Source organism: Pipistrellus kuhlii, unplaced genomic scaffold (assembly GCF_014108245.1).
Source record: "Pipistrellus kuhlii isolate mPipKuh1 unplaced genomic scaffold, mPipKuh1.p scaffold_m20_p_75, whole genome shotgun sequence".
In the NCBI taxonomy this organism is placed as follows: domain Eukaryota; kingdom Metazoa; phylum Chordata; class Mammalia; order Chiroptera; family Vespertilionidae; genus Pipistrellus; species Pipistrellus kuhlii.
The window spans coordinates 638,341-653,642 of record NW_023425579.1 but is presented as its reverse complement, the minus strand read 5'-3'; the positions used below and the strand labels follow the sequence as shown (position 1 = coordinate 653,642).

The 15,302-nt window shown below is 43.2% G+C and overlaps 1 protein-coding gene across 3 annotated transcripts in view; it reads right to left on the bottom strand.

Annotated features, from left to right (window-relative positions):
- The window catches only part of WDR11 (WD repeat domain 11), a 36,320-nt gene extending 23,762 nt beyond the window's left edge, over nucleotides 1–12,558 (bottom strand). For 2 of the 3 annotated variants that reach the window (XM_045576138.1, XM_036423038.2), the window contains exons 1-9: nucleotides 12,335–12,558; nucleotides 11,306–11,417; nucleotides 10,521–10,674; nucleotides 9,402–9,575; nucleotides 7,469–7,655; nucleotides 5,005–5,170; nucleotides 4,480–4,594; nucleotides 3,273–3,468; nucleotides 2,921–3,024 (exon numbers count right to left, since the gene is read on the bottom strand). In XM_045576138.1, coding sequence (XP_045432094.1) covers nucleotides 2,921–3,024; nucleotides 3,273–3,468; nucleotides 4,480–4,594; nucleotides 5,005–5,170; nucleotides 7,469–7,655; nucleotides 9,402–9,575; nucleotides 10,521–10,674; nucleotides 11,306–11,417; nucleotides 12,335–12,477 — 1,351 coding nt within the window. In that variant the 5' untranslated portion in view covers nucleotides 12,478–12,558. The remainder of the gene's footprint in view (nucleotides 1–2,920; nucleotides 3,025–3,272; nucleotides 3,469–4,479; nucleotides 4,595–5,004; nucleotides 5,171–7,468; nucleotides 7,656–9,401; nucleotides 9,576–10,520; nucleotides 10,675–11,305; nucleotides 11,418–12,334) is intronic. The other variant, XM_045576136.1, reaches the window with a different exon arrangement.
- Between the last annotated feature and the right edge of the window lie 2,744 nt (nucleotides 12,559–15,302).

The following is a 15,302-nucleotide window of genomic DNA, read 5'->3' as shown; positions in this document are numbered from 1 at the left end:
CTTCATAGAGCACACCAGGGCCGAAGGTGAGCTGTGCACCACGGGCGGGAGCAGGAGCGGCCCTGCCCTTGGCTGTGGGCCCTGCCGCGCTGCCTGACGCCCTGAGGCAGAAACTCCCAGGCATGCTTCCAGAATGCAACCTGTCTTCTAAGAAACACTGTTTCAGCCAGAGCTCCGGGAATTAGGGCACCGAAGACAAGCCAGGGCCCTCCGTTAGAGGGCCATTTCCGTGGAGTGACTCTTAATCGATGACTTGGTAAAAGGCACCCAGAATCACACAACACACAACAGGTTCAAGAACTAACATGGCTTTCTAATAAGAAATCTTACAAAATGTAAGCTTTACACTTAAATCCATTATATGTTAATACATAAAATGTATATTGCATATAACCTGTAACTGCCAAGAGCTAGGTATTAAATGGCATAACTTTCAGATATAACATTTACACTTAGGAAATTCAGTATCAAACTAAAAAGATGACTCCAACAAAAACAAGTGTAACAAATATGAAGACTACAACAAAATCAATACTGTTCACTTTCTTCCTATACACCACTACTGATGACTGGATTAAAATGTCAAAAATACTACAGTAAAGAATCTGTGAGTGCACAGTGAATACACACATACATGTACATTTTAACACAGTAAGCGCCCAGCCTGTTTTGTCTTCCTGATGAAAGTATAGTGTCAGTCACCAGTGACTAACAGGCGCTTATGTGTTAAGGAAATATGTAAATACTAAGAGTGTGTGTTAGGACTCTGAATATAATCTTTCGAAGCTATGAAGTTCTTCTAATACTAAGTTGTTTTAAAATCCATAAAATATACAGAAAAAAATGGCCACCAATTTAATGCAAATAAAAGTGATCTCTTAGGAACAGCGCTAACTTTAGTATCAGTCTTTGGTTACCAAGGACGGATCTAAAGGAACAGTAAATTCACAGGCAACTATACCCTCACCACCCCAGCATCATGCAATGACTCCCAAAGCTGCCACATGTCTGTGCAAGCACCTTTCACACATATGTGAGGGCACCTTCCACACATCTGTGCGAGCACCTTCCACACATCTGTGCGAGCACCTTCCACAGCGGCAACTCACCGGCAGGGCAGAGCAGGCCTTAATAAGCAGTAGCCTTTACCCAACAAATAGAAATCAGGCCTCATATTTAACTGAACTGCTTTCAATTATCATTAAAGAAATAGTGAATTTCAAATTAAAAATTTAATTAAGTTTTAATTAACAAGTAACAAAGATGTAATACTTTTAAATCAGCTACACTGTCAAGAACTAATGCACAATCTGTATCCTTTTGTCTCTTGAACGTGTAATTTGTATCGCTTAATCAGCATAAAATCCCAATGTCTTTCATATTATCAATTAGTTCTGTGCATGTGTGTATTCATAATTCTTTTCAATTTAATATTTTTATCAAGTGCAGACAAGGTCAATTAACTCAGAAAATTGTGTTACTGATAAAATGCATTTTGCAAAACGAGTATGTGTCCAAATTTCCTAATATGGATTTATGCCTGGCAGGTAGGAGGAGAATTTGAGATTTAAAAGTGACACTGAGCTGAGACCGGTTTGGCTCAGTGGATAGAGCGTCGGCCTGCGGACTGAAAAGTCCCGGGTTCGATTCCGGGCAAGGGCATGTACCTTGGTTGCGGGCACGTCCCCAGTAGGGGGTGTGCAAGAGGCAGCTGATCGATGATTCTCTCTCGATGTTTCTAACTCTCTATCCCTCTCTCTTCCTCCCTGTGAAAAATCAATAAAATATATTATAAATAAATAAATAAATAAATAAATAAATAAATAAATAAATAAATAAAAGTGACACTGAGCAAAAGGACTTGACATCTTCAGGAGCCATGAGAGAGCCGAGGCTGGAGGTCTGTCCTGCCGAGGTCACATGGGGCGGCCAGGACTGGAGGCCCTGGCCAAGGATCAGGCACCAGGCCAGGTGAGCAGGTTCCTTCAGCTCTCCAGGTACGGGCTGTGTGGCTCTAAGAAAGTTTTAAAAATATCTCGGGGTCTCAGTTCCCACAAACACAAAATGGAAATAACATCACCTACCTACAGAGCATTTAGCACAGCACTGAATCTAATGCTGAGCAACCAATAAATGTCATCTCTGATTAAAAAGATTAGTAAGTGCCTAGCTGCTGTGGCTCAGTGGTTGAGCATCATCCTATGAACCAGGAGGTCAAGGCCCAATTTCTCATCAGGGAACATGCCCAGGTTGTGAGCTTGATCCCCCATAGGGGGTGTGCAGGAGGCAGCGGATCAATGATTCTATCACTGATGTCGCTATTCCTTCATCCTTCTCCCTTCCTCTCTGAAATCAATTAAAAAAAAAACCAAAAACATAAAAACAATTAATAAGGTAATGCACTTTTCTTGTATATCATCTATCAAGCATTTCAACAAAACAACCTACTAAATAAAAGCGATTTTCAATTACATTATGGAAGAACAAATAATGATACACAAAATCCTTTATAAACCACAGCTACAATTTTAAAAGAATTAGACATCAAAATTTCTTGACATAGAGTATTTATAATTTCTAGTTATATAATCTTTATTCTTCATTTACTTTATACTGGCCCTAAGTTAATGGAACAAGTTGGAAGCATTACTTTAACTGCAAATAAGCATTTGAAAGGAAGGCTCATCAGCATGTAAACAAGACAATGTGTGTCTCCAGTTAAAATAATTGCCTCGCTCCTTCCCAGCTCGTTATTGCTCCTCCATCAATGTCACCGCGCGTCTGAGCGCACAGAGCTCGGCTCTCCCACTGCCACTTTCTCAAGCACTCACTTTGCCTTTGTAACTGCAAGTCCTGAGACTATTAACTGTGCCTTCAGGAAGGATCCACAGCACAGAAATCAGGGGAAACAAAAGCTCACCGATCATGTTGTCCAGAGAGAGGTCGGGGAGTTGATTCTGCAGCATCCCCACCGGAGCCCCACAGAAAGACACCGGGGCGTACAGAGGCGACACGCCGGGGCCACTGCAAGGACACCATGGTTAGCTGGTTCACGTCCTTAACACCTGCAGCCCATGACAGCAACTAGCCAACCACTCACTTCCGATCACGGCATTCAACTTTCCTCACCCACAAGTGAAACATCTCCAGCAGCTTTACATAAAGTCTTAATTATCACTTTAAAAGGCCCTGCTATTTTTATGATTCTGGCAATTAAAAAGGAAAAAAAAAAGAAACAGAAAACAAAGGAAGAACCCTACTGCAGGACTTACCTGCTCCGTGCACTTCGACTGCAAACGGCAGACCTCAGCTCCCATACCATGACGCGGCCGTCGCTCACCACGAGGGCGGCGGCGTTCTCGTTGACGGGGCAGCACACCATGCTGAAGGGGCGGACCGTCTTCGTCACGCGGATGGCATCGCACTGGCTGCGTAAGTCATAGGTGAGCTCTTGGACGGGATCTGCATCTGAACACAGTGGCGCCTTCTGGTCACTGTCAGTAAGCAACCCCATCAGCATCACTGCTAGTCCCTTTACTTCAAATAAAACCTCCACTAAGGTTACCAGTCCTTCACTAATGAAAAGTCCGTCAAGAATGGCTTCTCTTTCAACAATTTCACCAGAATATATAGATAATTACTTTATTGATTGTCTACACCAAGTTTCATTTCCAAAATGACAATTACAATCAAGATAGCTTGTTTTTTTGCCCTAGCTGGTTTGGCTCAGTGAATAGAGTGTTGGCCTGTAGACTGAAGGGACCGGGTTCAATTCTGGTTTAAGGGCACAAGTCCTGGTTGTAGGCTCGATCCCCAGTAGGGGGCATGCAGGAGACAGGCAATCCATAATTCTCCCTCATCATTGATGTTTCTATCTCCTTCTCCCTTCCTCTCTGAAATAAAAAAATATACTTAAAAAAAAAAAAAAAAAGATGGCCTGTTTTTAATGTCTCTAAAATAAAGGCTCTGAACGGTGATATATGATTATGTCATGAACATCCTAATTTACATGTCTGTAATAAGCCTGCAAATCACTGTACTTTACAAAAGATGTTAACGTCACTTCATGTCTAGTACGTAGTACATGACTTCACAAAACAGAATTGTTCTTCTCAGGGTAAGACTGAGACTGACAACAGAACGACCCAGAGCCTTACTTCCTGTCTCTTTACAGGGAGATTCCTGAAGCAGAGGAAAGGTCGGGGGTGAAATAAACGTGCACACAAGGCTGGGCTTGTGCTGAAGAAAAACTCATAAAACATCACAGCTGCTTGGCCCTGGAAGCCATCAGGAGTGACAACCGGCTGCTCCTGTGGTACGCAGGGGCACTGTCGCCACACCAGGAGATGCTCCAGGCCTCACATTGTAACTTTCTTCTTTCTCAAGGCCAGGATTCTCGTTAACTCTAAGATTTGGCTGGTTCTTGCTTTATGAAATAATTCTGAAAAAAAGTAACATTACTGTGAGATAGAAACTCACCTGGTTCCTCATTTGAAGTGGTGAAAATACTACTATAAGATCTTCGAACACGTAAAGTTATGCAACCATTCTCATGTAGACAAAATAAACCATCTCGTTGAAAGCAGGGTATTACCTTTAAACAGATGATTTATTTATTTTTTAAAAACAAAATAAATTAAAGAATATATACTGTGGGATTCATAAGTTCATATGTAGAGAATATAGGCTAAAAGAAAAAAGACAAACACAAAAATATACTACATAGTTCTCAAGTTTTAAAACTAAATGAATATTTTAAAAATCCATTTATAATCATAAAAAAGTTGTCTTTATCCATGTAACTTAAATAGTTCAGTAAATATCTCCAGATCAATCAGAAGAGTTTCTAGGAGGCGTCAAGTCAATCAAAAGTGTAAAAAAATAAATGTACAATAACAGTTAATTTTTAATAAACAGAAAACAGCGAGTCAAACTAAGGCTGTTCGCATGGTTATATTCCTCCCCTACAACCGACCTGCGGGAGACAAGATCAGCTGCCGGTACCTGCAGAAACGGGACGCCCGTGCGCTCTATTGCGATCACGCCCACCGTCTGGTTCACCTCGAGGTCCAGGATCAGGATCTCACGGGGATAGAGCAACAACATGTGGCTCCTTTTGGAAGGCAGATAGGCCAGCTGCAGGCAATCGTTGAGGGTTATGAACTCAGCACTGAAAAAAACAAATGAATCAAAGACTTATTCATATCAGGCAAAGCTAATAAAGAACTGCATTTTGTAATATTTTTTTTTTAAACTGTCAATGAGAATGCACAGTGGTTTTATGAAATGACCAACAGAGGCGAGTACCTAAAACTTACACCTCCTCTACATGCCAAAACTCAAATTATGACAATATCGTGTAGGCTGAGTGAGAAGTGTTTCTAAATATATAGAGCAGTAAGAGTAAGTCTATGATATAAGATGACAGGTTAAGTCTATACTATATTAGGCATTCATAGGAGAGTGTTTTATCTTCACTTGCAATTAGAAGTACTAACAGATGCTGAAATCCAGACTCAGGATAAAACAGAACGTTGAGTAATGAGGGACACGGACCAGGAGTCCGCGGGCTGTGTGTGGCCTTGGGCAGGTTACTTCCTCTACTCTGACTTCATTTCCTTCTTAAAGAAAACATATTTATTGATTTCAGAGAGGAAGGGAGAGGAGAGATAGAAACATTGATGATGAGACAGAATCATAGATAGGCTGCCTCCTGCACACCCCTCACTGGGAATCGAGCCCACAACCTGGGCTCCAACCAGGAATCAAACCTCGATCTCTGGCTCATAGGTCAACACTCAACCACTGAGCCACACCAGCCGGGATTCTTTTCCTTTTAAGCTGCCTGAAATCTTTTTTGAAACAAAGTAGGGCAATTTACTCATTTATCATAGCATTTTCTTCTGTGTAAATAAAATATACACAACTCCATGAGGAATGTAAAAGATTGTTAAAGAGATTCAAAAAAGCATTTTAGTAATCTGTAATTATTGCTTATACTTAATCATAACCTTTTTATAATAAATATATTTCAATAGGAATAGGCATACAGTTATATTCTATTTCTACATAATAATACTATTAAAAGGTTTTGAAATTTAAAATAAAGTTAGAGGACTAGAGAGAGGAACGTGGACTGCATTAAACTCCTGGCTCTGCCATTTCCTGTTTGGGTGAGTTGAGTAACACTTAAAACAACGTGTGACACAATTTCCTCATTTATAACATGGGACCAGTACTACTGCCCAGGACTGTAGCAAGATTAAAATATAATAATGTATGTGAAAACCCAAAGCACTTCTATGTGAAGGTATTCATAATTCATTTTCCCTAAACTCAAGGTGAACATGATTCATATGAGAAAAAAATGTAATATATATAAATCATAACTTATAAAACCACTCAGGCCACAAAATAATTATTTCTTTATGAGACAGAATCAATGAAAAATAAATATAAAGTTCTCATATGCTATTTAAGGAGCTATCTTAAATTATTTTGGCACAGGGTTGGGGGTAGATTAGTGAACTTAACCAGCCTGTAGCTTAATATATAAAAATGATATTTACATATAAATTAAAAGTGTATTTGTAGAGCAATTTGTATTTTACCATATATTTTCAGGTGATTACCACAAAGTCTAGATAGAATAATCTTAGCATATTAAAAGTAAAGCTCTTTTAAAATAAATGCAAAAAAAACTGCCAAAGCAATACAAATGAAAGTATAATCATGGCTCTAGGAAGAATACAGAAATCCACTTCCAATGCATAAAACAAGTTACGTAAAATAAAATCTTATTCAGCTGCAGCTTCTGATATGAACAATGATCGCTAGGATTTACCTAGTGAACAATCATGAAGTATCAGCCACAGTGGTAAGTACCTAAGTTACCGCATCTGTTAGCCCTCACAGTATCCCTGGGAAATCCCTAGAACACGAGGTTAGAGATTGGGAGAGTGAAATCTGAGCAAGAGGGAAGAATTTTCTGAGTCAGAGAGCTACCATTTCCTCTAGAATCCAGGCCCTTAACCAGTCTGAGAAACATCTCTACGTACATAAGAAAAATACCTATATTTGATAGCTCAAGGAACTGCACAGCATTTATTTTAAAATAAAAGCCAGATTTTGTCCTCAAATTTCAAATATATTCAATAGCCACAATGTTAGAACATTCATTCAATATTTCAAAAGTAAATATCAGAAGACAAAAATGTTAATCAGTAAAAGTCAGCGGGGGTCGGGGTGTGTGGCACAATGAGAGGACACCAAGGAGCCAGGTTAAATGCTGAGTCTCCTCTAAGGGGAGGAGACAAAAAGAACATGGTTCCTCTTATATATTCAGAAGTGGAAGGGAGAAAGCTTGGGATGAAGAAAATCAATCACAGTACAAGTTCAAAACTGATTTTTTTCAAGAACAGACAATAAACAGATGAAGGCTGTTGTCAGCTTCACACCTTTAACTTACCTAGGTTTCTCCTGCGTGATTAAGATTTTAACTTTATTAAGAGCCTTCTTAGCCCCCGTGGCGGCAGCCAGCTTGCCATGAGCCGGGCTAGAGTGTGGGCTGGATATGTAGACTTTTTTCCCAGGGCCTGAGGGAGGCTTGGATGGGGAGAAGTCTGAGATGAACACAATGCCCTCGCTGGTGAGTACTGTATGGAGAGAAGCAAACCCGATTCAAATTTAATCAAGTTTAACACAGTTTTCTCCAATATGATGTTGAGAGCAAGGTAATGATAATTTTAACAATACAGAACTGGCAGCGTTTGCAGTCATAACGGGGATGTTCTCCAAGTTGAAGTGAAACAGGTGGCCCATTGCGATTCATCTGAGGCCTCCAAGCTCAGCATTCTAAATTAATGTTTTATATTATAAAGATACCAGAGCCCTAGCCATTTGGCTCAGTGGATAGAGCGTCGGCCTGAGGACTGAAGGGTCCTGAGTTCGATTCCGGTCAAGGGCACATGCCTGAGTTTCGAGCTCAATCCCTAGTAGGGGGCATGCAGGAGGCAGCTGGTCAATGATTGTCTCTCATCATTGATATTTTTCTCTCTCTCACCCCCTCTCTTCCTCTCCGAAATCAATAAAAATATATTTTTTAAAAAAACAAAACAAAAAACTGATACCAGAAGGCTCCTGGCAGAAAAATAAAAAATGTTTGTTCTTTCAAATAATTCAGTGCATGGACTTCCATTAAAAACCTTCCCTCATTATATCCTATAGCTGTAGCATCTACTTTTCTGAATATAAAATCACAAAAATCCCGTATGTACAGGGTGTCCCCCCAAAACATATACACACAATGTAGATTCTATTACATTTGGAAATGAAATGTATTTTAATAAACACTGCCTTTATAATTATTCACATACACTTTTTGGGGACACCCTGTATATATGAGGCCCTGCTTATCACACTTAGCTAGGTTCAAATATTTGACTTGATGATATAAATTTATGATTATCATGAACTACTCAGTCTAAATATGTCTTTTTCTTCTTGATCCTCAGATGAAATCTTAGGATGTCCAGAGTTCTTTTTCTCTGTGGATCTACAGGGAAGGTAGAATACCAACAGGGGCCTACATCCAACACAGCAGGCCCCGTGTTGTTCCCTTTATGCTGTTTCCCTCTGTTATACCACCTACAACCTCTTAACACACTAGACGCTACTAACTCATTATGCTCTGAGGTTAGACCTGACTCCCTCTCACTAGAACGCAAACTTGATGAGGGTGGAGTCTTTGCCTTGTCTCACAGATATATTCGAGGCCCCAGAACATGCCTCCCATATAGTAAAAGCTCAAGAAACGTCTGTTGGATAATTGGATAAAAATGTTGTCTAAGTAATTAAGTCATAAAAATATCTGTCTAAAAACAAAACCTACTTTCTCCTGTTTTACTCTGCACGTTGGTAAAAGCAACTTCTGCAGGAAAAAACTCCCTTGGGCTTCTCTGTTCCCTGCATGCATCTGGTGATGGCCCTGATTAGAACAGTGTTTTTTAAAAAGGGAAGGGCTGAATTTGGCCAGATTAAATGAAATCCTTAACTCAGATTTTTTAAATGTTCCAGAAAAAACAAGTTTAATTAAATTTGAGTTAGAACAGCACAGCAATTCTCTCTGGCTAACCTAATTCTATACACAAATTCAACAAGTGGAGTCCAGCTGCTGAATCCAACGTCTAAGTACAAACACCTGCCATCGCTGCGGGCTGAGGCAGCGCCTGCATCGGCAGTGGCAGGCTACGACTCACGCCTGTAGGAGGAGCTCGGAGGGGTGTCTCCCCCTCTGCTCAGCGGCTCGGACAGTGTGGGTGCAGACGTATGTGACTTATGTACACAGTGTCACCGCATTATAAACACCTCACTCGTTATCTCCACAGGGAACCATCACTCACAAGTTAAATGGGAGGAGTCAAAAGGGTCGAAAGCAAAGGAAAGGATGTTGTCTGCATAGCTCTTCTTCCAGAGCTTGGTGCCGGTGTCCGCGTTCCAAAGCACAATGTAGTTTGGCGGGTGGATGGCGAGCAGCAAGTCTCGGGAGGCGTCTTGGCTCCATAACCACTGAACGTCTGAAAGACCAGACCAGGCAGAGCTGTGAGCACCCACTTCCAAATACCTGGATACTGACTTTCCTTGATATTTCGTAGCGTGGCGTCTTTTTACATAATCCTTAAACTCTTAACTACCCTCCCACTCAGTGTTGCATAGGTGTGTCTACGTGTCAAGATTGCAGAGGAAAGTTAATTTTATATAAAAATTAGATGTGTGGACATTGGCATCTCAAGGTCAAAATTGGCAAGTAATCTGAAATATTACTTCAAAGAAAATACAAGGCTATTTGCAGAAACCAATACTTAAAACTTTATGTCAAAGACTGTCCCAGGCATGATCTCTGGTGCCAGACTTTCCTAACGTTTTTGTGGAATGACTTTATGGGACTTTGCAGTTTCACGTTTTTTCACAACCATCATCAGGATAAAGATCTAGCTCAGTACCTAGTACATAGGAAGTACTCAAATATTTTTTAAACTGCCATTTAAAAAAATTCACTCATTCAAACAGCCCATCAGTCAAATCCTTGAGTTCACAGAATACTCTTATTGGTTTTAAGACAACAAGTAAACAAGCAAACAAATTATCTATAAAAAATGAAAATATTTTGATCATCTCTATTAATGGAAAGTAAGCACCGAGGGCTAATATAAAATAGCAGTTTGGTAATGTTTACTTATCCTAGAGCTTCATTTACAAGACTGTTTATCCCGGCTTAATTTTTCTCATCAAGCTTGACTGAGGCAGATATTGAAATTAATGCACTTTATCAAAACTCAAATCAGCTGAGTTTTGAGGAAATATGCCCAGAAGTATAGGATAAAAAACAACTAGATTCAGATCCGGAGACCAGGGTAAACACAATCCAGAACTCAGTGGGAAGTGATGAGACTGAATGAATGGGTGAAACACACTAAGAGAAAGTGCACGAATGCAAACAGCAGAGCGCAGGCTCCCCTCACCCTGGATGGGCTTGGCGTGCTCTTGGATCTCACACTGAGCCACTCCGGCTGCTACATCCCAAACGATGATTTTCCCACTGGCGTCGGCAGACGCAAGGCGCAAGGAGTAGGGAGAGCCGATGTGATGGTGGTAGTTCTCTCTGGCCCACTTAACCTGGCAGCAAGAAGAAGGCGGGTCAAGCAAACACTGGCACTGGATGAAGTTAAACACGTGTACCCCGTCCTTTAGCCGTGTGCACACTGCTTCCCTGGATGTATACGGTACTCGTCCTCTTTCCCGCCCTGTTCCTCCCCAAAAGTATTCTGTGCCTACCTACAGTTTATAGGGCCCTGAAACGCAGACTTCCATGATCCTCCAGATCCCTACCACCAGGTAACGTGTAGCCCCTTGGTCTCCCCACAGCGCATTGTGCACGTCTCACTCATCACACCGTATTTGTGCTTTCCTTCTTCCTCACTAGACAATGAATTGTCTGAAGGCTTTCACTTCTCTCCTTGGTACATGCCAAGTGCCCAAAACTAATAATTAATGAGTGGTCCGGCAAATGACAGCTTTATGAGTGTTTTCCATCAGCTTTAAAATGACCTAAGAACCAGCATGCCATAGCTCGTCCTGGAATGACATTAAGTCATATGCATGGAAGTACAATATTAGGTTAACCCCAATAGATTATTTTAGCTCAAAGCTGTCCGACATTTATACGTATGACTTAATGAGAGTGTAGCCCTATTTAACACTTCAGAACAGACAACAGGTTACAGGGCCAAAGTGGAATCGGACTTACCTTGACAACATCAGCTTTATGCTTTTCTAAAACTTGAAGGGTTTGGGCAGTGCTGGAATCGATCACCACCACCAGGGAATGACACCCATACGCAATTAAACCTTGCCAGCCCCTAACAAAACAGTAAGGTGGAATTCACGTGAAGCAAAGCAAGAGGTGCCCTAAGTCAACGACATATAACTACTAGGTATTAATTAGTAACATGACTATTTAAGCCCAAAGGTCAGCCTTTCACATTATCTCATCTACATAAAATGTTTGCCTGAGCGCAACAAATGCTTGTTGGAATTCCTGTTTCGTGTGGTAAAAAGGCTCTAGGAGATGTGCACACAGGGCCTCGAGGAAGAATGAAGCAGCTCCTGTCCTCCATACTGGAGGCCATGCTCCTCTTCCTCCTCGACTTGGAATCCTCAGCCTCCGCCCAGCGCCTGGGCCGGTGTGACATCTGCGGTCAGTCCCGGTCCCTCCCACCAGGTAGCAAGACCGGAGGCGGCGGCCCTAAGGCCAACGTCCCCAGCGACCTCCACCGCAGAAGCCCGCTGGCCGCTGGTCTAACTGCCCCGCCAGAGCCGCGGGGCTTTCACTGTAACAGGTGCTGGAAGTGAAGGGCGGGTGGAGAACAGGTGCCTGGCCCCGTGGCGCTTGGCGGGATGAATCAAGGTCGGGGGCAGGGACAGAGTGAAGGGGAGGGCGGACTTGGGGGAGAGAGGTGGGGCAGGTCAGCGGAGGGAGACCCCGGGGGACAGAGTGGGGAGAGGCAGAGGAAAACGGGGTGCTTCCGGCAGGTGTGGGGACAGAGAAACAAAGATGTGAGGAAGGACGGGGCGAATATATGTGCCCGCGGCAAGTGCCCACGCGAGGCATTTACTGCTTTTACAGCAACAACCATCCAGCGCGGAAGAGAACATCTCCATGACGGGAGGGCGGCACCCCTTCTCGCGAGGCCACAGGAATCGGGTGACACCTCGGTCTGTCCCCTTCCCTCAAACTCCTGGCCGTGCCCGGCGGCCTGGGGCCCGGTGCCCTCACCAGTCCACCGCCGCCTTGTTGTGGGCGCTGAGGGCCCCGGTGAGGGTGCGGGCCGACACCTTGAAATTCACCGTGAGCGGCAACATCGCTGCGGCAGACTTGGCTCTCGGCCGACCCGCAACCCGGAAGCGGGGCCTCTGCATTTCCGCTTCCAACACAGTCCGGGCGGCTCCGTGGGCGTCGCCACTTGGTTCCGCAGGATCCAAGGTTCCATCGCCCCTAGATATCCCTAACCTTGTTCCGCCACTCCCGGTTCCGCCTCCTCCCGGTTCCGCCTCCTCCAGGTTCCCCCTCCTTCAGGTTCCGCCTCCTCCAGGTTCCCCCTCCTTCAGGTTCCGCCTCCTCCAGGTTCCCCCTCCTTCAGGTTCCGCCTCCTCCAGGTTCTGCCTCCTTCGGGTTCACAGCCCTGAGGGTCCTGCAGCTGGTTTAGGCCTGTGGTGGGCCTGGAAGAAGTGTGCTCCGCCCCAGTCACGGCTGTTTTCTCTTGTTGGAGACCGCCGGCCTCTGTACTTGCTGGAAGTCATGAAAAGAAGAGCTAGACGGGTCGTTAGCCTGTCTGCCTTTGGCTGGTCACCTGCGGGCAATGCCAGCAGGGCCGCTGCGGGTGGGGGCGAGGGAGACAGCGGGTCCTAGAGGAAGCTGGTGAACCGGTTACTTGGATCCAGTGGAGAAAGCGAATTATATAGATTAACGGCTTGAACATAAAACGGTCTAAATAGGAGAATATTCCTCACCTGGTTTGGAAATACTTGAAAAATAGCACGATTCCCCAGGCCACGTGCCAGCTCGCCTGTTGGAGGAGTTTTCATTTTGCAGATTCTCCTCTTCGGCTTCCTCTATGCCCCTCCCGGCAGCCCCTATATATATATATATATATATATATATATATATATATATATATATATATATATATATATATATATATATATATATAATTTTATTGATTTTTTACAGAGAGGGATAGAAAGTCAAACATCGATGAGAGAGAATCACTGATCAGCTGCCTCCTGCACACCCCCTACTGGGGATGTGTCCACAACCAAAGTACATGTCCTTGACCGGAATCGAACCCGGGACCTATCACTTCCTTATTAAAATTCTTCTATGCCTCTTGTGACCAAAGATTGCTAAATGGCTCCCCAAATTCATTCTCCCCTTCTCTCATTGGAACATCACCACTATTTGTATCCAGAAGAGATGGCCACACAGTTGACCTGCCAACACATCTCATTCCTGGCCACCTAGCCTCTGCCTGGGTGTGCTCACCCAGTTATTGACCTTTTAGAGGAAGAATGAACTGGAGGACTTTATTTTATTTCTCCTTCAGCATTTTATTAGCTCAAATAAGCAGTGTCTTAACATTGTTACTCGTGGATAGCACTTCCTAAATTCGATTAACCGAACCAGAATGCATCTGACATGTGATCATGATTTCTTAGGGGAAAAGTGATTCTATTGATTTCTCCTCTTAATAAGCTTGGACTTTGGTGGAAATAGAGGGACCTTCTTGCTGGTTTAAAAAGTCCATGTCTGCTCTTTCACAGAATCCTCCAATTGTTGCAATTAAAAATAACCGCCAACTCACCACTGTTTCTTTCTACCTCTGCGTGTCATACTGTGCTTCTACCCCGGGTAGGTGACCGACTTGTAATTTAAGACATAACTCAGGATTAGTGCCGTGATTCAAAAAAAGCAAGGCTTGAGTGTGGAAGTGTGGACAGACTGAATCAATCAGCCTATATGAAAAGACCATGCAGGGTCTCCCTCTGCCCTGGTCTTTGCTGAAAGTGCTTGCTTAGGGGCCATCACATTGGACTCTTCTGCAATATGAAGGGCAATATAAGAACTTAAAAATATATATTCACACTCTTCACTCGCTAATGTAATTATTTTTGTGTTTACACATTTCTCCCAGACCTTGCCAAATGAAGATATGTTTTATGTAGTTGCATAGTACTCGGACATCTTCAATTTTTACTTGATCATTCTATCAAAATCATATTTATAATATTTAAATCCAATCATAATTACTGATTTAATGATTTCACAATATTTGGTAGAGTGGATATACAAGTTATTTAACTATTCCACTTTTGCCTGATATTCAAGCTATTCCATTTTTTTAAGTAACAAAGATAAAGCTATAGTAAATATTGTGCTTATAGTTGGTTTTAATTCTATGAAGTTAGTTCTGAAAAATAATTCACAGGAGTATAATTATATTTTTATACTATTAAATGTTTTAAATTACAATATAAATGCTTATTGCAGAACATATGGAAGTTTCAGAAAAGCATAAATACAAAAAAAATAATTATTATTACAGGCCGGTGACAGTCACAGGAGCTGATGAGGAGGAGTCCTTTCTGAAGTCCCAGGTGACTCCAAATCTGAAGCCCAGCCAGGTGCCAGGCTTAGAGCCACAGCCTCCGCCCCTGCCCCCTGCTTCTCTCACTGGCCTGCTCCGTGGGGGCCTCAGGTGCAGCAGCAGCTGACCCCCCGAATCTCACTATCTGCATGGACCCAGCCTGGACTTCCCCGCCTCCCCATTCTGGTCCAAGGCCAGCCCTCCAGCCTCACCCCTGGGGCAGAAGGAAGGAGGTGCTCCAGGTGGAGGAGAGAGCTGCCACAGACCACACCTCCAGGCAGATCTAGACAACATCACTGGGAAGAGGCACACCCTCTAAGGGATACTCTGAGAGTGAAGTCAGTGCCCGTGGGTTTCCAGCCAAATTAATTAGGAAAGTTACGCCTGGCCCTGCTCGGTGCCAAGCTCCTCACATCTGTCCCCCCTGCGTGGAGGCTTGCAGTAGGAAGCAGAGAAGGAAACAGCCATTAATCTTCCTTAGGCTCAATGCCAATTCCCTGGAGGAGGCAGGCCTGCATCTCACATGTAAGTGACGTGTTCCCTTTCGGGCATTTTAAAAGGGAAAGCCACCAGGATTCCAGCGTAGTTGTAGGAAAGGGC